This window comes from Gouania willdenowi, chromosome 20 (assembly GCF_900634775.1).
Source record: "Gouania willdenowi chromosome 20, fGouWil2.1, whole genome shotgun sequence".
NCBI lineage: Eukaryota > Metazoa > Chordata > Actinopteri > Blenniiformes > Gobiesocidae > Gouania > Gouania willdenowi.
Window position 1 is genome coordinate 8,005,528 of NC_041063.1, and position 26,887 is coordinate 8,032,414.

Genomic DNA, 26,887 nt, shown 5'->3' on the forward strand with positions numbered 1-26,887 from the left:
GGCTTTACTCCAAACACTCCACATGCTTCTCATCATTTAGTTCTGCGATGCGCTCACGCGCTCCCGGTCACCGGAGCCGCTCTGACGCACCGACACCGGACGGTGAGAACTGAACTTCTCCCCGGGTCGCACTCTGCTCTGCTCGGCTCGCTATGATCCTCTCCAACGGGACTCTGAGCTGCGTTCACTGTCCCGGGATAGCAGCGGTGACGGTCGGCGCTGCGGAGGTTGCAGGTTCTCTGCCTCCTGCGACCCTGAGCCCGACGGGTCACGTGGTGGTGGCGGTGTGTTTGGGCTTCATCGGAACCTTCGGCTTCCTCAGCAACCTCCTGGTGCTGGCTCTGTTCTGCAGGTACCGCGCACTGCGCACGCCCATGAACCTGCTGCTGGTGAGCATCTCCGTCAGTGACCTGATGGTCAGCGTCCTCGGAACCCCGTTCAGCTTCGCCGCGAGCACGAGGGGCCGGTGGTTGATCGGCCGGGCGGGGTGCGTTTGGTACGGGTTCATCAACGCCTGTTTGGGTGAGTGGACACGTGACTTATTCTGATCAGTTTGAACTCACACAATAAACACCTACTGCAACAGTTTATTAGAACATGCATTCTCAACCTAGGGGCCATTACCCCGTTTGGGGTCACGAGACACTAGGAGGGGGTCTCCAGATGGCTTCAAGAAACTAAGAATTTCTTTTGCACACTTTAAGCCCATATTTGCTTATTTTTACCCTTTTTCTGCAATTACACCAAACTTGCTACATTTTAACCTTTTTTCATCACTTTTTTTTGCCATATTTTTGCTCCTTTTAATGCATTTTTGCTACATTTCTCCCATTTCTGACACTTTTCCATCACATTTCAATGCCTTTTCTCCACATTTTTTCCACTTTTAACACATTTTCAGCACTTATTACATTTTTCATTATTTTTCCACCTAATGTCACATATATTATATATTATTATTAATATTAGCAACCCATATGTTGCTAATATTCCCTACATTTTTAATTTCCAATACCCACAATTGGCAACTTTTTACCAATTTCTGTGCTTTTTAAAATCCCATTTCACCACCTTTTCCACCAATTTTGGTCACTTTGAACCCATTTTATTCCTGATTAAAACAAGGATTTCCATCTTTAAGATGACTATAATAATAAACATTCCTGGATAAATAAATGTGGTTATCACAGATTCATAGAACAATGGATCATCATTTTGCTGACTTTATGGATGAACCCCAAAAATCTCTCCCCTTTATTCTCCCTTATAGATGACCCTGTCTCCACATGACTGTTCTTCAATGTTCATGTCTGTGTTCAACCACCTTCAGCTACAGTGGGGGTCCCCGCTCTCTGGAACCTTTATTTTGGGGGTCGTGGGCTGAAAAGGTTGAGAACCACTGGTCTAATAAACAAGATTACAGTGATTTCCTGCTGAAGCTTTTATAACATGTGGGAAAAAATAACATCATAAAAGACATCATAAATGTTGGATCATAAAGGTGTAAATAATAATCTGTGGTGGAACGACAGAAAAACACAGGAGAGCAGAAACATCTCACAGTCAATATGTGTCTGAGAATGAAGCCCAAACCAGGCATCTAGAAATAATAATAATAATAATAATAATAATAATAATAATAATAATAATAATAATAATAATAATAATAATAATAATAATAATAATCCTTTTAAATGTAATCCTGTTCTGGATCTGCTGAAACAAATGTGCAGTTTCACATTTAGACATTTACATTTTTCTTTTTCATGTTGATTCTATTACTTTGAAACTCTCACACAGAAAAATGAAAGCTTTCAAATCCAGAGTTACCTGGCAGATGTCATTTACTATTCTCGGCCTCATAGATCTGTTGTTGTTTTATTTTTGAAAAAAAAAAAAAAATATATATATATTTGTTGTTGCAGCATCAGACACACAAAAAGTTTCTGAACAAACAGGAAATGTTTTCTGGTATTTTTAATGATCCTACAGAGATAAAGGACTTGAATAGATGGTCGATGATGTTGGCGAAGTGGAAAATTGATTATTTCTGTGGCTTCTTCTTCTTTCGTGATTTGGACTGAAAGTGGTGGATGGTACTAGAGGATATTCTTATTGTATTTATTCAGTCTAATCTAGGCAGTGTGATTGTACTTTGCGTTACTTTTGATAAAAAAACAGGAGTAAAGTTCTATTCAGCTTCTGCCAAGCAAATGTTTTTGGGCTTTAACATGATATCATTTGTCTTTTTAGTTTATTAGAATCATTAATTTTTAGATTTACTAGCATGTCGTGTTTTTTCACTTTGGGATTTGCTCTAAAGTGCTGCAGGTGTCTAAATGTGAGCTTTCATTCACTCTATAAAACACAGTAAGTGCTTTAAATCAGTAGTTATGTGAGTGGAGTCTGGAAAGGTTTCTTTCTTACGGTAAATAATGTCAACATGAGTTATTATTATAGGCATTAAGGTTATTATCTATAGATGAAAACCATATTCCCTCTCACTCGCATATGATCTAATTTACAGTTATGTGTAAACCAGACTAAAGTGGAGCCATTATTTTCTGACGCAGTGACAGAATGAAGCTGCATTAGGAGATTTATAACTTTGATTGATGACGTGAAAAGATGACGTTAAGCTCGGGAACAATGGTTTAAAAAGTGTCGACTGTTTGGTTTCAGTGGATGAATAAGAACAGACGAGATAAACCTCAATGTCCAGTTACAGCTCGTCACATTCCACTGACGCGGAGGTGAAAGTCCTCACCTATAGGTTTGATCCTCACACTGAGGCTTTGGATGGAGAGGAAACTATGGATAGAAGAAGCGGAAACCTTGTGTGAAATGTTAAAGATCTGCAGTGGATAATTTGCTTGGATATGAAATGAGTTCCAGGGAAAGTCAGATTTAGTTCTTTAGAAAATTTGACAACACAAAACCAAATAATCATCATGTGACTTGGGAAAATAGGGCATTTTCCGTGATTTTGACACAGAAAAATCAATCATTTCTGTCTGTTTTTCTCTCTTTTTATCATAGGTGGAGTTTAAGATTAGTAAATTAAAGTGAATTAGTGAATTAAAGATGTAAACAGTATCGAGATTCACGCCAACCACAATGCGTATAACATATACAGTAATGCAAAAAATTATTAGTAACATAATAGATGATGTTGACAGCATCGAGGCATCGTTTATGGTTGTAAAATCATGATAAAATATTTCTGCTTCATTGTTGCTGCAGTACCATACACGAACTGCTGGGGGCAGTGTCGCTTCAACATTTAAAATGTGACGAAAAATAGAAGAACCAACCTAAAGCCTCAAAAGTTTTGGACCATTTCACTGAAAACGTATACTACACACCTGAGGTAGAACTAACATCTGTGACATGAAACTAACACTAATATGTTAGAATCAAAGCTGCAGAATTTTTCAAATTAATTTGGGGAAAACTGTAATGAAAAGTTTTGACCACTGGGGGGCAATGCTCCCCCTGTCCCTTGAATTTGCTCTTTATTTAAAATCAGGCCCAACACACACACAAATATATCACGTGAATATTTTGGGACAAAATCCACACACTTGCACACTATTTATTAGCAAAAAACTGATGATTGAATATGTAGAAAGATTGACAATGTGTCCACTTTTGCCCATTGTCGTTATCCTGTTAGCTATGTGTAACAGATCAAGTAGTGATCATGTTATCCTGTGATTTAAAATTAATACAGAGCTGCATACTAAGTGTGTTTTTAACATGTTTAAGTTAATCTCAGAGGCTAAAATCCCTCAATAATCAAAACCCCAAATTATGACTGTGTTGGAAAACTGACAGAAAAAAATGGAATTCACGTTCTGAATCAGAGAAATCCACCTCTCTAATAAAAAGAAAACAAAAATCAGGCTCCAAAATGACACAGACATTTTTCACATGACTGTTTTTAGACAATATCACACATTTACACACCTTTTTTTTTTTTTTTTTTTACCAAAATAAGTGATTGAATGTCTAAAAAGTTTGACAAATAAGTTCATTTCCACCCATAATCTTGTTTAAGATATTTTGTTACATGTAACTGATGGAGTAGTGATCATGTTATCCTGTGACTTCATCTGAAGTGTGTTTTTCTTGTGTTGGTTCACATTATTCTGCATTCTCTACAATCACACGCTGTGAGGGATTTAGTGCTAAACATGAGGGTGATTCTCTGGTTGGAGGAAATTATACATTTTAGGATCATAGCACACATTTCTATTGGTTTTTTCCTGTTAAATTAGTCGCTAACGGTTAGCATGTGGCTAACGTCGCTCTTGCAATGTAATCTTATGTGATTTTAGCATAACTATCCTGATTTTGTAAATAATCTGAAGCATTTCAACCTTAATTTAAAGCAGTATTTGTCTGTATTAATCCTATTTATCATGTTTGGTATGATTTAGTGAAGTTTAATAGCCAGTAAAGTATCTAAAAATGAAAGGACGATGATACGCAAAAGTGCAACGTGATGTAGGGCTGCACGATTATGGCCAAAATGATCCTCACGATTATTTTGATCAATATTGTAATCACGATTATAATCACAATTATTTATAACATTAGGGAAGAATATGTGTTTTTATTGCACTTCTTTTAAACAAACAACATAGTTTACAGTGCAAAATTAATGCTTTAAAAGGGAATTATAATAAATGAAATGATTTAAAAAAATCTAACCCAATGATTTAAAATGTACTAAAGTCTAACTGAATAAATACACTGAGTACTGAGTACTGAGCCTCTATTTTAAATAGAAATATTGTTGACGATCAAGTTAATTCAATCGTGGCAACCAAAATCGTGATCACGATTAAAACTCGATTAATTGTGCAGCCCTAACGTGACGTAAAACGTGTAAAACCATGAAACAGAATTGTGTAAATTGTGAAACATAAAATGTGAATCTGGTAAATGATAAATGTGCTCAGTTATAGAACAGTTTTCTGCAGTGACATCATCCAATGATGAGACATTTATCACATGACATTAGAGCTATTTTAGAAACTTCCATCAAACACTGTCAGATCACTTCAGCTGCTTTAAAAACATCTTTTTTTGTTTTTTGTCAAAGACACAGAATTTGCTCCAAGCTAATATTTTAATGAATTATCTGAGAAAGATAAGTTTGCATGTTTGCAGTCATTGTGTCCTTTTTTAAACCAAAAACTGCACTGGTGTGCACGTTTCTCTCCCCAAACATCCTTTATCAACACCAACAGTTGATTATTAGCTCAGTGATATCATCCATTGGTAAAGAAATGCATCATCAGCACAAACGGCTGCTGCAAGCCATAATATTAGATATCAGTGGGTTTTGTTCTTAGTGAAACTCACTCCTACTCAGGGTTTCCCCACGAGTCACTGCAGCGTTTAATGTTTCAGGAAATGTGAAATGAGAAGAGAATGTGACGAACCTCTGCAGGGCATTGAGACACTTTATCTCTGTCACATTCATGTTAATGATGCATTCTGGGTAGAGCTGCACGAGCTGAAAGTAAAGCTCTGCACAGCTTTAAAAAATACTGTAAATTAAATACTGTATTTTAAGATGCATTATTTGCTCCAGTTTTATTCCGAATATTTCCACTATGACGTCCGTTTTTGTTGTAGTACAAATACTTTGTTACTGTACTAAAGTAGTTTTTTTCTGGTATCTGTACTTTACTTGAGTATTTATGAATTATTTTTGGCTACTTTTTACTTTTACTCCTTACTTTTTTAAACAAATATCTGTACTTTCTACTCCTTACATTTTAAGATGAGCTTTTTACCTTTAAGACCTTAGAAGATGACGTTGATTTAACATTTTTAAATTCTTAAAAATGCTGCTCTGGGTTTAATTGAGCATTTGCATTATTGACATATTTTTTTTTACATTTTATTTACAAATGTTATTTATAATGAGTGCTAAATTATTCAGGTGTTCAAAGGTAACAAATTGAATTTATTTCCATGTACTAATTTTCTACAAGTTCTTAAAAAAGCAAAATATATGGAATTTGTTGGTTTTAAAAACCCTGTTTTATTATTGAAGAGACATTTGTTTTACTTTTTACTTAATTACATTTAGGAGCATATAACCAAGTGAGGGAGCAACTTCAGTACTTTTACTTTTATCAGAGTCATTTTTTTTTATTCAATAAGCAATACTTTCTAAAGACTAGTACTTTTGCCACCTCTGGTTGTTGCTCTCACCTTACAAATATAGAATAGAATAGAATAGAATAGAATAGAATACTCCTTTATTGATCCAGAGGAGAAATTCACTTTTGCAGCAACATAATAACATAAGATCAGACATTAGAAACAAAAATAAATATGAACATAAGATAATAGTTCAATATGTAGAGCTGTAGGTCAGACATAGTTGGGGTGAATGCGTAGCACATCAGATGGTTAACCTTGTCTAATATTCTGGTTGGTTGGTATTACTTTATTGTAAGAACACACTGAACTAATAAATATTAAACATTGGATGATATATCTTGCAACAAAATACTGTAATGTTAAAATGTCACAAGACGTATCGTTATCATGAGCCCATTATCATCTATCATATTGTGAACTTTGTGTTTGGTCCCACCTCTAATAAATAAATAAATAAATAAATCTGTATTAGAAACTGTTTTATTGCCAGATTTAGTTTATACAATATGAGAAATAGGGTTACGCAAATAATAAATACACATGAAAAAGACAAGGCAAGAATAACAGTGTAACTGTTATCAAAAACAAATATAATAAAAATTTAAACCATATTTAAAGAGTGTCAATCATTTGTATCTTTTCAGTAAAGTTCACATGTTCTTTATGTTGGGAATCAACTGGAATTTAAAAAAGTAGGAAGGAAAGATTTAATAGTTTATTTGATTTGTTATTTTTCCTTTAATAAAAATACTGATGCTAAAAAATAAATAAAAGAAAATCTAAAGTTGGGTGTGATGAAGCGTCGGTAATGAAGTAGGAGACACACACACACACACACACACACACACGCAAAGTCGACTCCTAACATCTGGACTCAGTAACATCTGCTGAATTCTGCCTGGAGATAAAGTGACTAAATTAAAGTCTGGATCTGTTTATCCACAGTTGATCTTTGGCAAATGTGCAAATATTGAGTTTTTAAAAAGACTTGCTAAATGTAGCTCAGTTTAAAAGCTGTTGGACCAGATGCTGTAGGTAAAAGACAAAGCACAACACTTGAAGACATTTCTTTTTTAAATGAAAACATTGTAAATGTTTCAGTCGGTGTCTATTTGAAGAATCTTTTATTTTCTGAGCAATAAATGACTGAAGTTATTAATGGATGACGTAAAAAGAGTGATTACTAAAGTTTGATCAGGTGAAGCTAACAGAGAGATGTCTGTTCTGTTCATCCAGCTTTGTAGTTTAACTCTTTGTAGCGATCTGTCAATGTGTTGTTCAATAAATTCTCACAGCAGCCGTATCAGATCCTCCTGTAAACCATGACCTCAAAATGAAAAAAACAAAAACAACCATGAATAAGAAAAGCATTTAGTCACTATCCAGTGTTTATATTTCACTCTGAGCATTTTGGGCCTGTACTACAAATCTGGATTACCTCTTTTCTCTCGCTAACTTCCTGGATTGAATCGGTGTGTCCTGTACTATGATGCTGGTTAACTTCTTATAGGGCGAAATCACCATGGTAACTTAGGTGGAACACCTAACCAGGTTTGGACTAGATTATGAACTGGATCAGATCTGAGCGAGTACTAAAGCCCCGCCTCCTGACCAATCAGATCTCTTAGAAAATGACCTGATGCAAAACTGATCAGTGTCCGTTTGCTCTCCCATGGATTAATATTGATTAATCTCATTAATTTAAGCATTAAAACTCATCCATTCCTTCATTAATTACTTACTGCTTTTTCTGAATTATGGATTTGAATTCTTCATATTTTTAAAGAATTCTTCCTCAATAGTGACGTAAGTTGCTCTCCACAGTTTCTCTGTAATTGTGATTGGTGTGATACTACTAACTCCGCCCAGTGTCACAGGAGCTCGTACGTAGCCAGGCTGAAATCCCCTGGTTTAGTGAACGTGTTTATATCCTGCTTCATAGTACAGAGAATGTTGGCAGTGGCTATCCGTATGATTGCCATATCACTATACCGACATTCTATCCGTACGCAGTTTCCCTTTTTGGCCAGTTTTGGTCACGTGACTAAACCTTACTGTAACCCTAACCCTAAAAGTGATTGCGATATTGGGTTATAAATAACCTAACTCTATCCCTAACCCTAAGACGATACGTACGTGTACTTTGGTAATCGTACCAATAGCACCGGGGTTTGTCTGTAAAGCAACCGTACAAATAGACACTTAAGAATGTTTGGTTAGCAGAAACTAACGCACACATATCAGGATATACTGATCCAGCTTCGTGGTACAGACCCGTTGTGTTTCCTTTATGGATGAGTTCAGTCTCTTTGTGCTTGTGTTGTTTTGTTGTTGTATTTAGTCATATTCTCGCTTGCATGACTTTATTTTTAACAGTTGTTCCTACTGTGGAACTTTACTGAACTTTTCATTTCCATTCTTTCATACCTTCATATGAAATTTCTGAGTCGTTTTTTAGTCTGTCAGTCAGAGAGATTTCATCATTGAACAGTTTCTATTTCAGACGTGAATTATATGTTTTAAAATGACACAGTAACAATAGCTAGATTAGCAGTGATATGTAGTTAATGTCTTTGTTGATGGATTTCATCTTTTTCTCTTGTTGGACTGATCAACGTTACGTTCCAACATGTTGAACTTTAATTGTGTGAGATTGTTCTTGTTTTTGTGACATTGGGTAAATATTGGTGTGTAGGGCTGGGCAATATATCGAGATTCATATATTAAGTTGTCTATTTTGGCGATATAAAAAATTACAATATCACTTATATTGATATATATATATATATATATATATATATATATATATATATATATATATATATATATATAAATTTTTTTCATAGCTTATTTTGTATTAAAATACTTGTTTTGAAAAACTCAGTTAGATGATCACTGAGTAGGGATGTAACGATTAATCGTAAGGCAGTTAAAAATCGATTCATAGGTATCACGGTTGATATCGATTTTATGAAAATTGAATCGCAGTACTTTTTTTAACCGGCAGAGGGCGCTATCCACAAGTGTAGGAGGCGGGCGGAGTCTGCTAATACTTTCTTTCTGGCTGCCTTCTACTCTTAAATATGTTAATAAATGATTCATTACCCCTTTAGCACCGAAAGAATATCTGTAAAAGTCACGTTTTTCTATTAGCTCTGTCTGCTAGCATAGCTTCTCTTCTTCACTGCAAGATATCTGCATGCCAACCGACTACTGTGTTACCAGCGCCCTCTGCTGGTCCAAACAAATATGACGTAAATCAGTGTAATCAAGGTTTTTTTTTTTAAAGTCCAATTGTTAAGGCACAAAATACATTTTCAGTTGCACTTTTAAAAGAAAAATAACTATTATGCAGTTTTGCATTGTTTATTATAGAACCAGAATTTAAATTAATAGGCTTAATTTTCATTTGTATTATTCCTTTATTTATTTCATTCAAGATTTATTTTTAGTTAAATTGCATTGTTTTGAATAGTTTATCAAGGAATTCTTTTGACAATGAAAAATAAAAGGAAAATAGTACAGTATTTTCTAGTTTTTTTCCCAAAAAAAAAATTTGTCTACAGTCCCATTTTGTAAAATAAATCGTGAGAGAATCGTATCGTGAACCCAGTATCGTGAATCGAATCATATTGGGAGTTGAGTGAATCGTTACATCCCTATCACTGAGTGTGTTCTAACCCAGACATTTCCCTAAACAAGCAACACTACAGAACTCACTCACACGTGCTGTCCCTTAGAGGAGAAACAGACTACAGTGGCTCATATTGATCAGCTGTTTTTTTAATAAATGTCACATTGTGTATTTCATTTACTCCTTTTGTGTATTTTGTTGTCCTATGTATTCTTTATTGTTCTTTTATGTATTTTTTGGTAATTTTATACGTCTTTCCGAGTCGTTTTGTGTATCTTTTGGTATGTATGTTATTAGATTATTGCTGACCTATTGTGTATTTTTTCTCCTTTTGTGTCTTTTGTTGTCCTTTAGTTTATTTGTGTTCTTTTATTTACTTCTGTTGGCCCATTGTGTTTTCTTTTTGTGTCCTTTTGTGTATTTTTGTGGTTCTTTTGTGCATTTTTGTTGTCCCATTTTGCATTGTTTTCTGATTTTGTGTATTTTATATACAAGTATTTGTGATGTAGAATCTGAAAAGAAATACATAGAGCAAGCTAGCAGTAGGGCACTCTTTGTTGGTTTCAAATAAGTGTTGTTCTTTTGTGTATCTCTCTGTTAATTTGTGTTATTCTAGTCATTTTGAGTATTTTTTGCTGTCATTTTGTGTGTTTACTTTTGGGGCTGCTTGTTGCCCATGTTTTTGAAGTTAATTTGTATTCCAATTTTAGCCTTTTTAGCCTATGTGGCATTTTTCATCAGCAAAATTAACACAGAATTGTCTTTCTGCTCAGACTTTATTTGAATTAAAATTATCGAGATTTATATTGTACATCGCCATTTTGAGAAGAAATTTCGAGAAGTGAATTTTGGTCCATATTGCCCAGCCCTATTGGTGTGCATTATTGGTAGTAAAATGTTAGTAAATCGTGCTCTCATAGATCATTACATGAACTTTGACCTCCATTGATTCCATTCTCTCACTGTTAGACAGAGTTAAATGTGTGATTTGATTAGACATGTTTGTTTAGTAAATCAGTGAAGGATGCAAAACCTGTGCTTTTATTCTGACATGTAGTGACCCTCAGACCACGCCGCGAGTTGTTCTGGCAGTAAAAGAGAGACAAAAATATCATAAAATAAATTTTTTAAAGCGCCTTTCGCTCACTAAATGGGCCAATAATATCACGTGAACACAAACAACCAATGAATCTAAATGTTTAATAAAAGAATGATGAATCAGCGTTAAAGAAGCACAGACAATCACCCGTTACGGATCATCCATCTCTCACGCTGAGTGACAGCTGTCACATCTGCCAAGTTTCAGCACCAAGGACAGCGCAAAATCACAGCTAATTTAGCCACACAGGACATGAACGTTTCAGAACACAAAAACACACAAACACTGTCGCGCACACACAAACAAATAATCATGCGCACACACGATAACATTAGTGCGCACACACACAAACACACCATTACTCGTACGCCCGCACACACAATAACACTCGTGGTGCGCGCACACACACAAACACTCGTGATGCGCGCACACACAAACACTCGAGTTGCGCGCACACACAAACGCTCGTGATGCGTGCACACACAATAACACTCGTGGTGCGCGCACACACAAAAACACTCGTGATGCGCGCACACACAAACACTCGAGTTGCGCGCACACACAAACGCTCGTGATGCGCGCACACACAAACACTCGAGTTGCGCGCACACACAAACGCTCGAGTTGCGCGCACACACAAACACTCGAGTTGCGCGCACACACAAACACTCGAGGTGCGCGCACACACAATAACACACACAATAACACTCGTGGTGCGCGCACACAATAACACTCGAGGTGCATGCACACACAAACACTCGTGGTGCGCGCACCACACTTGAGGTGCGCAAACACTCTGCGTCGACGCACACAAACACTCATGGTGCGTGCACTCACAAAAACTTGTGTTAAATCCCACGATGCAACGAATCAAGATTGAAATTTGTTGCCAACGCTTTTAATAGTCGATTTTTATCAATTGTATCGATTCGTTGTTGCAGCCTTATCGATTACAAATGCTTTTTCAATGACTGAAGTTCTAACCTATTGTTTCCATGGACATAATGTGACCTACAGTCAGGTCAGCGTTAGATGGTCTATTATAGGTATAAACCTAATATAGAACATCTGTAATTTCATCCAATCATGGCTGTTAATTGTGTATTTAGTGATTAAAGTGTTGCTTCCTCTTTAAATCAGCCTGACTAATGTGAAGGGCCTGTGATGATTAACACTGATTATAAACCAAACCACTTGAGGATCCCAAAGTAACACAATTATAACAATTAGAAATAAAGACAAGTAGAGGAGGAATCTTTTGTTGCTAATTACTGATTTTTGTTCAATGAAACATTGATTCATTACGTTTCCTTTTTACAAAGCAAAAGGATAAACTTAGAATAATAGACGTTAATGCTGCTCATTAGCTAAAGGAGGTTGTGGGTTTTAATCCCAGATGCTCTTTGTGAAGGTTGTAGGAGTGAGTAACTCTGAGTGAGAAACAAGTAAACACGTCACCTTGAAACGTGTGTGAGATGATGATCAGATGAAGATTTGATTTGATTAATAAATGTAAAACTGTCACACACACACACACACACACACACACACACACACACACACACACACACACAAACACACACACACACACACACACACACACACACACACACACACACACACACACACACACACACACACACACACACACACACACACACACACACACACACACACACACAGAGCCTTTTAAAAATATTAATGATCAGACCAGAACCAATGGCTAATCTCACTCCAATCCCATTAACCTCTTCCTCCTCTAAACACTCACTTGTCCAATATCATTTTTCTGTTCTATCCATTTTCATGCAGTTGATCCTGCTAATACTGAAGGAGACATTATGTCAATAAAATTAATTTTTGTGTTGTATTTTACAGCCTTTGTTATTGTCATTGCTGAACTCTCTTCTGACACTGTGAGGGGTTCGCCAGATGCCTTCAAGAACCTAGCAATATTTTCTGAGCAATTGTTGAGACCATTTTTGCTTATTTTTACCCTTTTTCTGCAACTACACCAAACTTTTCATATTTTAACCTATTTTCACGCCATATTTTTGCGCCTTTTAATGCATTTTTGCTTCATTACTCTAATTTCTGACACTTCTACATCACATTTCAATGCCTTTTCTGCACAATTTTTCTACTTCCAATACATTTTCAGCACTTATAAACCCTTTCCACTACTTTTCCACCTAATGTCACACATGTTGACCCATTATTGTCTCTTTTAACCTCTTTTCACCATATTTCATGATTATTTTTGCCAATTTAACCATATTCACGATTTTTCAGGCCCATTATTTGCCAGTTTAAACTAATTGTTCCTGCTTTACCCCAACCTCCCCTCCCCCATTTTTGCCACTATTGATACTTTGAACCCTTTTTACCACTTTTGTTTGTTTTTGCCCACTCTATAATTTGCAACTTTTAACCAATTTCTTTGGTTTTTAAAATTCCATTTCACCACCTTTTTCACCATTTTTGGTTACTTTAAACGCATTTTATTTCTGATTAAAACAAGGATTTACATCTCTAAGATGACGATATACTATGCCCCAAATAATAGTACATTTTCTGGATATTCTTCACTTGCTCTCAATGAAGGCGGAGGCTTTTTTTCTCTCCCTCTCCTTATCTGCCCTTGCTGTTGCTGGCTTGTTTTGTGCTGTGTTTTGTCAGAATCTAAAAGGATCCTCTCTCTACATCTCTATCCAAAACCTAAATTATGGAATTGATCAGCTGGTCTCTCAATGAAATCGACCACACAAAAGAATGGGCAGAGGCGAGCCCGCCTGTCCTGACGGAAAGTTTGCTGCCGGATACACGCTGGACTCATGGGATAAGTGGAGGACAGTGTGTCTTTCTATCCTTTCCATTGAGGACATGGAAGACATTTACATGATTGGAATTATGATAACAGGTATGCTGCTGATTGGAGCTGACAGTTTGCTTATTCATCACAAAGTTCGAAAAACTTTGGCAGCTGTTTTGGGAAGGCTGCTTGTCATTTTTGACGGATTGTGCAGGGCTCTTAACACTCAGACTCATGTGATAAACAAACTCAGAAGTCAGCAGGTTGCTACTTTTGAACGTCTACGTGAGATGTAATCTAACTTGGAGAAGTTGACAGCTCGGCATGGAAGTTAAAGGGCCACCATACTGGATTTACTGCTCCGGGACCCGGACTCCACGGAAACTGTGCTTTGCCTGCCAAAATCAATCTTTATCTTCATTGACTCCCCAAGACAGCCAGCCAGTTTATCTCTTTATTCTCCAGGATGTTTGTTTCCCATCACAGCTATCACCTGGGAACTTTGTTTCTGAATCAAATCTATCCAATGTCATTTCACGTCATCAGACGATGGACTCAACTGTGCACAGATGAGGTGAACGAGATCATAACTCAACACCTTCTTTGGTCCCTTATCCCCCCTCCCCCCCACGTTGTGGCTGCAGGAGGGGTGTGGCGTTGCACTCGTGTGGCTGCTTGCCAGCCCCCCCCAGTGGCTGGCTGCAATCCTCCCCCTCGCCCACATGTGTTATGTGCTATGTCTTTGAATTCTGTTGTAATTGTGTTTTTTGGTGCTTCTATGTGTTGTAGAGTTTTTTTCCTAATCCCACACTGTGCCCCCATACTAAAGGAGCATAGTTTGGGACCTGCCTTTTTTCACCTCTCTTCTTACTTCCTGTTTTCCACTTTGTATCTAAGAAATACGGGGCGCTGCCCTAGTGGCGACTCACAGTTCTACTTCCCCTGTCCTCCCATGTTATATGTGATTGTCTTTTCATGTTTCTTGGACGGGATGTAACTGAAACGTAATTTAGTTGCTATGTTGCTTTGTAACATGTGCAATGACAAAGATTGATTTGATATTTTTCAGATGAATCACAGATTCATAGAACAATAGATCATCATTTTGCTGACTTTATGGATGGGCCCCAAAAATCTCTCCCCTTTATTCTCCCTTATAGATGGTCCTGTCTCCACATGACTGTTCTATAATGTTCATGTCTGTGTTCAACCACTTTCAGCTACAGTGGGGGTCCCTGCTCTCTGGGATCTTTATTTTGGGGTTCGTGGCCTGAAAAGGTTGAGAAACACTGCTTTAGAGGAGAAAAAGACAGAAGTGGAACATATTGTGCAGCTGTTTGTTAAAAAAGGCTTTTTACATCAGCAAATTGATCGGGGTTAAAACATCAAGATTTATATTGTATATTGACAATTTGAGAAAAAATATTGAGATGTGTGCTTTGGTTCACATTGCCCAGCCATAGTTTTCAGTGAATCTTTCAAAGAACACGTCCAAAACCAATAAGAAACCCAGTTTAGGTTTGCTTTAGGAAGCAAATATGAAAGTTGATCAGCTGTTCCCTGTGCTCTCAGATCATACATTTAGTTAGTGTTCATTTGTGTTATTTAGAGTTAAATAATTTCGTTCTTCTTTCCTGTACAGGAATTGTCTCCCTAATTTCTCTGGCCGTTCTCTCCTACGAGCGTTACTGCACCATGATCTCTCCGACTCTGGCCAACAGCAGGAACTTCCGGCCGGCGCTCGGAGGGATTTGTTTCTCGTGGCTCTACTCCATCGCCTGGACGGTTCCCCCGTTGCTTGGCTGGAGCAAATACGGTCCCGAGGGTCCCGGTACCACCTGCTCAGTGGACTGGAAGACACAGACACCCAACAACGTCTCCTACATCGTCTGTTTGTTTACCTTCTGCCTGGTGCTGCCCTTCAGCATCATCCTGTACTCCTACAGCAAACTGATGCTCGCCATTCGTCAGGTGAGGGTCACACACCAAGCTTCTATCGGTTCTATCGGTTCTAGTGCTGTTATAGGTTCTATAGTTTCTATCTATTTTTCTTCTTTTTTTCACTCCAAACAGCATGGAACCTTTATCATTGCTTAAGTTCCTGGTATACCAATAAAACTGATGCACAGACCACAACACAAGAAACAGGAGAACCAGAGGAGAAGTCGTTGCTGTGCTTCATGGGCGTTAATTTTAGTTTAAATAAAAACACTGGATGGAAGGCTAAAGCCCGGTTGTGTGAAAGTTTGTGGCAGGGGTAGCAGCTAGCGCCTCAATGCTAAACATGTAGCAGCTAGCGCCTCAATGCTAAACATCTAGCAGCTAGTGCCTCAATGCTAAACATATAGCTGTGCTCAGGCTCTGTGTGTAACCGGCTGTTCAAGTAAAAGACATCTGTGGATGCTCCATCTCCGTCTTATTCTACTTTAAGTTGTTACAAACACAACAACCTCAATGCTAAACATGTAGCAGCTCGAGCCTCAATACTAAACATGTAGCAGCTCGAGCCTCAATACTAAACATGTAGCAGCTCGAGCCTCAATACTAAACATGTAGCAGCTCGAGCCTCAATACTAAACCTGTAGCAGATAGCGCCTCAAAGCTAGCTGCTAATTGTTTTAATCAAGTCCCACCTCTAGTTTATTTAAAAAAGCTATTGTTGTGGTTTTGTCAAAGCTAAACTAAATATTTATTTTTAATTTGCTTCAGGTGTAATTTCTCGACTCAGGTTATATATACTGTATCATTGCAACATTCAAACATCCATCAATGTTATACATAAACAGATTAATGAGTAACTAAATCAGCAGGAGTTTAGGAGGAATGTTCTGAGCTCACCTTTGGTCATCTGGACTGTTCTACTCACGCTGAGCTGCTTCATCTTCATCATCTTTATCATCCTCTCCAAATGTGGAAGCTGATGAACAACAGTCTCCATGCTGTGTGCTCTTTATAAACTCTTTGAATCTGATCTTTATCAGCATCACCGCAGTAATCAACCTCCAGCTGGAGGTGAACCACAGGTTACAGTATGTGTGTGCGTAGACGTCAAGGAAAGATGGAAAAACCATCAGCTTTCAATGAAAAGTGCCCCGTGTAAACCTGTGCTAACACTTCCATAGCCAAACACGCTGCTGATTCTGAAGGCCTCAAGACAGAGCTCAGTGACCACATGGACACTTTATGGCTGAAATAAAACTGGATTATAATGATGGTATAAACATATTTTACTTGAATTACGACCAGGATTAAAACTACTGTGAGGAAGAGATAATAATCTGATTAGAAGTTTTTGTAGACAACATTTTGCTTAGGAAACTATTTCAAAGCATCTATAGATCATAATGATGGAATGAATGAGTGATAACACACATTTTAAAGAATCAAATTGTATAAATAAGTGAATGAAACAGTATTTAGTGCAGTGGTTCCTAACCTTGTTTTTTTTATTGTTTCCCCATTTTGATATCAAGAATTAGTTTTTGATCATGTTTGAGCTCAGATTTTTGTTTTACTGCATTTTAGTTAAACTAGATTCACAAAGTGAAAGTATAGAAATACAGTTGTTTAGGATTGTGTCAGTGAGTCACAGGAGACGAGTAGTTAGTGTTAGATGTCAGTGATTGTCTGTTGATGCTAACGCTAGCATCACCTGCACAAACAGTTATTCTAGATTTTTCTTCACTACATCATTTTCACTTAATACTTTTTTCTTAATGTTGAACTTCATTTAATTTAATTTTAGTGCATTTTTTAGTTCATTTTACCTTAAATAAACCATCCTTTATCTACAGTGGTTGTATTTGTGCTAAGGTTGAAAACGCATCATCTATGTAAAGAACTAAAGAAGTAAACCTGCTGTTGTCTCCAGCTGTTTGGATCCATTGTCCTGCATTAATGGACGTGCGCTGCAGTAAACTAAGAAGGACTTTTAGTTTGAAAGGTTATATTTTAAAGCTGTCCAAGGGAAGATTTGGCATTTCATCAAATAAGCTGTAAAATCTGCTCTATGATGGGAGCAGTAAAGTCTCATTAAACTACCCATTATTACTGTCACAGAATTTATTCATATGTTTTTGTCAAAGAATCATTGAATATTTTAATAAAAAACTTTTTTTAGGACTGTCAATCAATTAAATTTTGCACAATTTTCTGTAATTTTCTACTTCGTAAGACTGAAGTTTGCAATCGATATTATTCATTTATGGAAAATCATGAAATGAATACACAGAAAATATATTTGAATTTAAAGGCAATCCACCAAACGATTCCAAAAATGTAAGAGAGCGTTTACAGTGGAGATAAAAAAAAAAACATTAGAGCAACAATTTCAACCGTTTATATATTTTGTTCCCTTGCAAATAATCTTTGATTTATTGATCCATGAGGTGGTCAATACTTTATATTTATCTGATAAAACATGATCGTCTCCTATAGCTTTTATCATTTAAACAAGCAGCTCCAAGCTCATTCTTGCCTTATCTACATCTATTTATCTATATGATGTTAAAGTGTTTCTGTGCCCATTTATTTAGTAAGTCAGGCACTGATGTTGAACAACAAGGCCTGACCCGTCGTCTCATCCCAAAGCCACAGGATGGGGTTGAGTTCTGAGCTCAAACTCATCAAACTGAGCCCACAAAGCTGGGAGCATCACATCGTCTAAAACTGACTTTAATATTGGCCTTTAGTAAAGATAAGGACCCAGAGTAAATAATTATTAATAAAGTGGGATTTTTCTCTTTGTTGGTAAACAATCTAAATTCAAAGGCACACATTGGAGGATTCATTCAAACAAAAGAATATTTTATTCATAATTCTGTCATACAGGATAAAACAGAGTATAGAAATAAACTCATTCAATGCTCCAATGTGGGTTTGCAAAGTGGGGTTCGGGTACCCCCAGGGTTATGCAAATTGTCATGGGCGTACATGAATTAAAAAAATAAATAAAATTGGAAACTGTATGTAGATATCCAAATCAACTAGCAGTCAGGAGCCTCCATGCATTGCCACAAATTACACATTAGCCGATTTAAGACTACCCATGGTTACAGATTATTATTATTATTTTTTATTTTTTTAATTATTATATATTGTCGGTCAACAGGATAGGTAAAATTCAAAGACACATTTCACTGTAGGGCTACATTGTATGTGACATTACATCAGTGGTTCCCGACTATTTTGGGTCGTGATATCACACATTTTTGTCGTCTCCAGAGACTTTTTTCTTTCTTTCTGGAATTAGCTTTTGATAATGTTTGCTGTTGCCAGGATTAGTGACAAAGTAACGAGATGTGCCAGCTCAGATCTTTCTATACAGCTTTTTATTCAAACTAGATTTGAGAAAGTGAAAGTATAGAATACAGCAAAGTTTGGCATTCGTTCAGCGTTAAGAGCACGTTTAAATTGTCTGTATTAAAGGCAAAATAATAAATTAATAGTGTTTTCTTCAGCCTGGATTAAACGTGTAGTGAGTCCTGTTCATTTCCTGCATTTTACTCACCAGATCTTTTATTTATGTCACAAACTCACAGGAAATAAAGCACATCCCGTAGGTGTGTGTGTGACTGTAAGCAGCAGCAGGAGTTAGAATTAGTTATTTTACCACAGACTTGTCTGAGTTGATTAAATGAGGAATAAAACAGAGTCGTGTGGAGCATCATTCCTGTCACTGATGCAACGGTAGAACAAGTGAGTGTAATGCTGCAGGACAGGGACAGCTGTCACACCGTGTCCCGTTTCTAGCTGTGTGCGTTGCTCTGAGGAGGAGGAGAAGCTGCAGACGTGAGCTAAACTTCTCAACCTCTTTGACTTTGACAAATATCTTCATTCCATCACAAATGAAATAATTCATCATTCACATTTTCCTGCTCATCAAAGTGGAAAATAGGATTTAAAGAAGGAACCTGTTTGACCTTAATCACACAGTACGCACACATCAAAGACACAGGGAATGAATCTGAAACTAACAAAAGAAAGAGTTTTATTACTGTTTAGATAGTTTAAAGCTGCAGGAGACGATCATGTTTAATCAGATAAATACACAGTATGCTTCATGATCAATAAATAAAAGATTATTTGCTTAAAAAAAATGAATGAATCTCCACTGTAAACGCTGTTATTGACAATGTTGGAAAAGTTTGGTACATTGCATTGTGGGATATGGAGTCCTGACCAGTGGTTCTCAACCTTTTCAGCCCCAGACCCCCAAAATAAAGGTTCCAGAGAGCAGGGACCCCCACTGTAGCTGAAGGTGGTTGAACACAGACATGAACGTTGAAGAACAGTCATGTGGAGACAGGGTCATCTATAAGGGGGAATAAAGGGGAGAGATTTTTGGGGTCCATCCATAAAGTCAGCAAAATGATGATCCAGTGTTCTATGAATCTGTGATAAACGCATTCATTTATTCACTGAATATTATCCACTGTTATCCAGGAACTTTTATTATAGTCATCTTAAAGATAGAAATCAGGAATAAAATGGGTTCAAAGTGACCAAAAATGGTGGAAAAGGTGGTGAAATGGGATTTTAAAAACCACAGAACTTGGGCAAAAACAGACAGAAAAAAGTGGTAAGAAGATTTCAAAGTGTCAATATTGGAACAATTAGTTTAAACTGGGAAATAATGGGGATGAAAAATGGTGAATGTATTTAAATGGGCAAAAATAAGCATGAAATATGATGAAAAGAGGTTCAAAGTGACAATAATGGGTCAACATATGTGCTGAAAATGTCTTGAAAGTGGAAAAACATTTGCAGTAAAGGCATTGAAATGTGATGAAGTGTCAGAAATAGGAGTAATGTAGAAAAAATGCATTAAAAGCAGCAAAAATATGGCAAGAAAAAGTGATGAAAATAGGTGTAGTTGTCGAAGATATTTTTAGTTTCTTGAAGGCATTTGGTGACCCCCTTCCCAGTGTCTTGCGACCCCAGACGATGCATAGTGTTTTACTTCATTCTTACTATGATCTCTTTTCTTCTGTTTTATTTGGTGGTTGTTTATTATTTGTTTGTTTTCAACATAATTTTCTCCCTTTATCTTTGGAATAGAACACATTTTGATGGAGCAGGATAAGTGTTGGGATGGCATTTACAGCTTGGTTTTCTGATGGGATAAATGCAGGTATTCTTTATATTAAAGGTCATTTTGAACAGAGACAGTGCTGTAAATGCAGCTGTAATGTTTCTTTCTCAGTTTGATCCAAACGTGAAACCAGAGACGCAGGAAGGAACAGAATCCCAGAGGAAACCTGAGAGTTCATTTGATTCCTTATTTTTCTTTTTCCATGTGTAAGTTTTTTTCTTTTGAATATCAGCAGTAGATGTTCCACTGACAGCACTGATCAAGCCCATCTCTTAGATCCATCTTCATATCGTTGATGTTCTCATTGTTCCTTAAAGCAGTTACGTCTCCATTACTGGTTGTAATCTGATTTCTTTGATACAGATTATATGAACCAATCCCACTAATGTTTGTCCATCAATAAGTGGTTTCTAAAGCAGCGGATGTGATTGTTTTCTTATTGATCTGCTGAGTGTAAAACATCTAGTGCGACTTAGAGGATGTGGATTTTATTGATCCATTTTCTTATATTTCAGTCGTTTAAATAAAGCTTTATTTAACAGTGTGTTAATGCATATTGAGATGAGTGTGGATGGAGTTTAACAGAAATATTCACATTTAGCTAGGCGAGACATGTATTTGCAAGGCCAATACGTATTTGGCAATTAAAAATTGGCAAAAATGACAACCTGTATCTGGAGTTGTTGACATATTTGTTATTTTTACTAATGAAAATGAAAGTAATAATGACGGAAAAACAGAAGACTGACCTTGACCTTAAATATGACCTTGAATGAAGGTCAATGTCACACATTGAAAGGAAATGTTGTTCAATGGTACCAGTCTGAGCACTGTATCTCAATTTGTAGCCAAGTTAAAGGGAATAAAATATGTTTATTGTTTTCGCTGAGCTTTGTCGTCCTGAGGTCTCACTTTGTGAATTTTTCTGAGGAGCTCTTGATCTTAAACATGACCTTCAGCAAAGGTCAAGGTCACACATTGAAAGGAAATGTTCAATGGTACCATCGGCCAAGTTATAAGGAAAAAAGTATATTATTTGTCTTTTGACGTCAGGAACTTTGACCCCTACCGATCTTTTTACTGGTAGGTCGTGCAGCTTCGGTCCAACTAAATAAAATACTCCACTTGAAATGAGCTTTTCATAAATGTAAGCATCGAACTTGTATAATAAATATTCATAGAGATATGAAAAATTTTGTTGACGGGACCTTGATATTTTGGCTCCAAAAAAGGGCGACTGCACATCCTTGACATTGGCCCTATGAGATGACGCGTGTCATTAGTGCTGCATTAATAGCCTAGGAGGAGTTCAAGGACAAATCAAGTTGTGAAAGAAAAATGAGAACTCCTTCGAGAACAGTATATTTGACAATTTTCAATTGCCAAATATACAGTGAATAACTCAGTTTTATGTAAGTTATAACGCGAAACTAAAGAATGTTAACTGAATAAATGGAACAGTTGTTTTTCTGATGGCTGATATTTTTGATTACTGATGTTGCTTTGCACTTAATCATTTATTAGAAACTTTGATCCAACGACATCAAACAGTCACGTTTAAGTGCTTTAATGTCTCACTTCTCAGTTATTCATTAAATCAGATGCAGAGAAAGAGTTCTGTGAAAATGCAAAGGAAGAGCTTGAGTTTAATTAATTTAAAGATCTTTTCTTTAATCAAACACGTAGTGTGCATTGCATTATGGGTCGTTGGTTCTAATCCAACCTGGTCCATCACTGTGGGTTGTTGAGGAAGTCCATTCATCTCTAAATATTCATGTTGAACATCGCTTTGGATAAAAACATCTGCAAAATGAAATTGAAGAATTGTAAAGATGAAGGAAAAGTTCTGGCTATGAATCCATTGCTTGATCTCCACGTTCCAAAATACAGCAGCAAAACTCAGACGGCACAGTTTGTTTCCCAAAGTTCAGTAACTGTTGTGCAGATACTGCATTCTGCTTTTGCTTTGCTTTTTATTGCTGACGCTATGAAAGTTGTTTCAAAGTTATTACATTTCTCTTTTTCATTGAACACATAATCCAGTCTGAGGGTTCCTTCAATATTGTTTTTAAAAAACCTATCAGCAAGTTTTCCTGTTGGATCCTATTTATTATATATATATTGTACCCGTGATGTGTAGTCAGGGTAGGTAAGGTAGGCAGTGCCTACCCAAGGATGAATTGATATTTTGATTATTTTTTAATTATAATATAATTATAAATTATTTATTTTTACTTTTCTGATAACCTACAGTACCTATAAGTTTGAAAGTGTCAATATTTTGTGCTTTTCATAGCCCAAATGACTAAACATCGCTATTTCCTGGTAAGGCGGAGACGCTGCACAGTCTCACTCTGCTGTAAGGCAGGAGGAGGCCACACCCTCTCCCAAAAGCACATTGCTGCTCTGCCTCTGTTCCCATAGCGTGTTTTTAGGTGTTTGCACATGTGCAGTCAGTTCCCCAAGATGAAAACCATTTATGTCCAAAGGCAGCTCTCTGCACTGCCTTTGGACGTAACCGTGCTATGCTAAATGCTATATGTAAGTTCACAGTGCATTAGTGAATGATATCGCATGGCCGCTGCTGCAACGTTCTCTAGCTAGTGGGCGGGATAACACTACAGGATGGATGAGAAAGAAAAATGAGAGACAATAAATAAACTTTTTTTTGAGGAAAAACGACAGCTTTTAAAAGATGGAAGACCAATACCTGAGTTACCAGAGCTTCAGCAAAGGTAAGGTCAGAACATGTTTTCTTCTTTCCACAGTGAAAGGAAGGATTGACCTTGTGGATGCTCCTCACTGAGACTGTTCTGAGTTGTTGTTGTTGTCGTCATTTTCTCCGTGTTTCTGTGTTTCCAACACAAACAACGGATGTGCTGCCATGTCATGAGATATATCTTGTTGGGAGAGTGTGGAGGCTATTAAGTAATTGTTTCTTTAATGGTGTTTTATGATGTTGATTTTTGTTAGATTAACACTTGCCAGCAGAAACATATGGAATTGTCATTGGTGTCGACATTAGTGGTCTTTGCAACGCCCTGCCTACCCAACCTTAGTGCTCACAGCACGTCACTGATATATACTATATATATATATATATATATACCTCCCATCCAGTGCTTAATTTGTAAATCATCAGGTCCTGGAACACAGGCCACGTGTTGTTCCGACAGTAAGAGAGAGACAAAAATATCACAGAATACATTTTTTCAAGCGCCTTTTGCTAACTAAATGGGTCAATAATATCATGTGAACACAACCAGCCAATGAACCTCAATGTTTAATAAAAGAATGATGAATCAGCGTGAAAGAAGCACAGACAATCGCCCGTTACGTCTGTGAGTGACAGCTGTCACATCTGCCATGTTTCAGCACCAAGGACAGCGTAAAATCACCGCTAATTTAGCCACAAAGGTCACTAAACTTTCAGTGTGTTCACACCGAACGCGACTGAAGCGACTAGATGATATTCAAAATCAATGTGAATGACGCAACTTCAAGCGACGTGATTTGCGTGATTTGATAGTTTAAAAATATGAACTTTTCAAGCGACTTAAAGCGACCCCGCTACAGTGAGATGGCTGCAGCAAGAGGGCTGTACACTTCCTCAACTTACCGGGACAAAATTAAGGCGTTTACCCCCTTTAATAAGCCTACATTCTGAGTGAACTCATCCTTTAGTAAATGATGAGTGCTGTAAACGTACGGGTGGATAAGAAGTGATCAGCCCTCTCAGTGCAGCAGCCCTCTGAGCGCTCTTCCTCACTCAGTTTTTATGTTCAGTTTTGTGTGTACAATGACATTTCCAGTGATTTCAACTCAATAAAAGACACAGCTGTCTAAACATAATACTTAAAAATGTAATCAAATGACTTCAAAGCAAATGAGGGGCTGAAAAAAAAGAAAAATGTCAAAATCTTAGGTGCCGGATCTTGCTCCGGCCCAAATGAAGCTCTGTTCCTATCTATTGTATTACTGGGGCTTCAAACATTGATTGTCTTTATCTGTCACAATGTTTCCATGATCAAATGCAAAGAAAAGTGTCAGAAACATTCTCTGTTCTTCCACTGACTGACACATACATACTGTATAAACCTCTTTGTGCTTTACAACCAACACAGCTTTTGCTGACGACACATTTTCTCTGCAAACTCCAACATTTAATTTCTTTTCTAAAAGAGGAGATACACAGTCTATGAAACCACAGGTTCATTTCTACATGTTGTCATCAACGTGCCTCATTAGGACGTGAACTTTCCTAACTTTAAAGCTTATGATGGACACAGTGATGAAGGAAGAATCTCAGTAACTTTCCAGTCTCATGGTAATCAAACATCATGAGCATCAGTCAATATGTGTAATATTACTGTGGTGTAAAGTTCACCACTGAGCAGGAAGGAGAGAGGAAGGAATGTAAGAAATATTGATATAAAGCATAAGAGAACTGTGTTAAAGGTAAAGGATCAATACATGTCATGTCTAACTCATCACTGAGAACATGAATCGTGCTCAGACGTTCACTTTAACCTGTAAAATGTTTATTATACCTGTATCCTTAGCAGAGAAGCTCAGACTACCTGTGTGTTTTCAAAAAACATGATAACATTTATTATAAGATTCAGGATTCATGTAAATGTTCAGTTCTATTACGTGACTGTACAAAAAACCCATTATAATTGTACAGGTATCATTTAAATGGTCAGTTATTGATAACATGTTGATAAAATACAATGATATTTAAATGTAAATAACACTAAATGATTAGATATTCCCATTTTCCCGACCTTTGCTTCAACAAATGTTTGCTCTCTGGTTCATATACAAGTCAACACATTGCATATTTACTGTTAATTTCACGTTGCTTGTCTTCAAGTTAGACGTACTAACCATAAACATTTCAGTCATTACTGAATAAATTACAATTTAAATGTCGGCTAATTCATAATCAATGTCATAAAATCAGTCAGGAAGAAATTAGATCCCCAAAATACACAACCTACCATTAACAAAATGTCTCCAGCAAACATACAAGCACTTTGATTTTGGGCTCCATGTTGTTCACCTCAGTGCTTCCATAATTTCCGTTTTTGTCTATCAGCCAGGCGTAGTTAAATACTACGCAGGATTTGGGCATTATACACTAAAAATCAGCCAGACTGATTACCATTTGCTACAAAGAATAAAGCTGCAGGAAAAACAGGAAAATCAAACGTTCTGTCGCACACTGAGGAAGTCAGAGACACATTCATCTTTTTTGTAGGTTTTCCATTTTCATAAACTTTGAAGAGTGAAAACAGACGAACTTCCAACTGTTTGGAACCAGTTGTTTAGCGCAGTGGTTCTCAACCAGTGGTTCATAACCTGCCATAGTGTATAGTCATCTTAAAGATGTAAATCCTTGTTTTAATCAGAATTAAAATGGGTTAAAGTGACCAAAAATGTTAAAAAGGTGGTGAAATGGGATTTTAAAAACCAGAGAAAATGGTTAAAAGTTTAGCAAATTAGAGTGGAGAAAAACAGACAGGAAAAAGTGGTAAAAAGGGTTCAAAGTGTCAAATGGTGAATGTGGTTAAATTGGCAAAAAATAATCATGAAATATAGTGAAAAGAGGGTTAAATTGACAATAATGGGTCAACATATGTGACATTAGGTGGAAAAGTGGTGGAAAGAGTTTATAAGTGCTGAAAATGTCTTGAAAGTGGAAAAAATGTGCAGAAAAGGCATTGAAATGTGATGTGGAAGTGTCAGAAGTGGGAGTAATGTAGCAAATTAGAAAAAGCTCACAGCTGGGTGTGGACTCTACTCTTGGTCATGTGACCTCCGCATTTTTATTGAGCCCACGCTGTCACGCTGTAACGTATTACCATGAGGGAGTTCATCCTAACGGTGTGCTGTGGAGGTCGGACATGTTCTTAAAGCTGACTCAGCATCTGTCACCTGGATGGAAAGGCCTGTGATTTCCTCTGAGAAACATAGAGGAAGTGATTTAGTTCAACAAAAACCAAAGACGGACACAGAATAGAAACGCTGACGCTCAGAAGGACCTTTGAGTTCCTCAGC

General features: G+C 37.0%; 1 protein-coding gene across 1 annotated transcript in view; it reads left to right on the forward strand.

Moving 5' to 3' along the window:
• The first annotated feature begins 102 nt into the window (after positions 1-102).
• LOC114454273 (pinopsin-like) overlaps positions 103-26,887 on the forward strand; it is a 35,217-nt gene continuing 8,432 nt past the window's right edge. The window contains exons 1-2 of the mRNA XM_028434603.1: positions 103-522; positions 15,374-15,702. Coding sequence (XP_028290404.1) covers positions 153-522; positions 15,374-15,702 — 699 coding nt within the window. The 5' untranslated portion in view covers positions 103-152. The remainder of the gene's footprint in view (positions 523-15,373; positions 15,703-26,887) is intronic.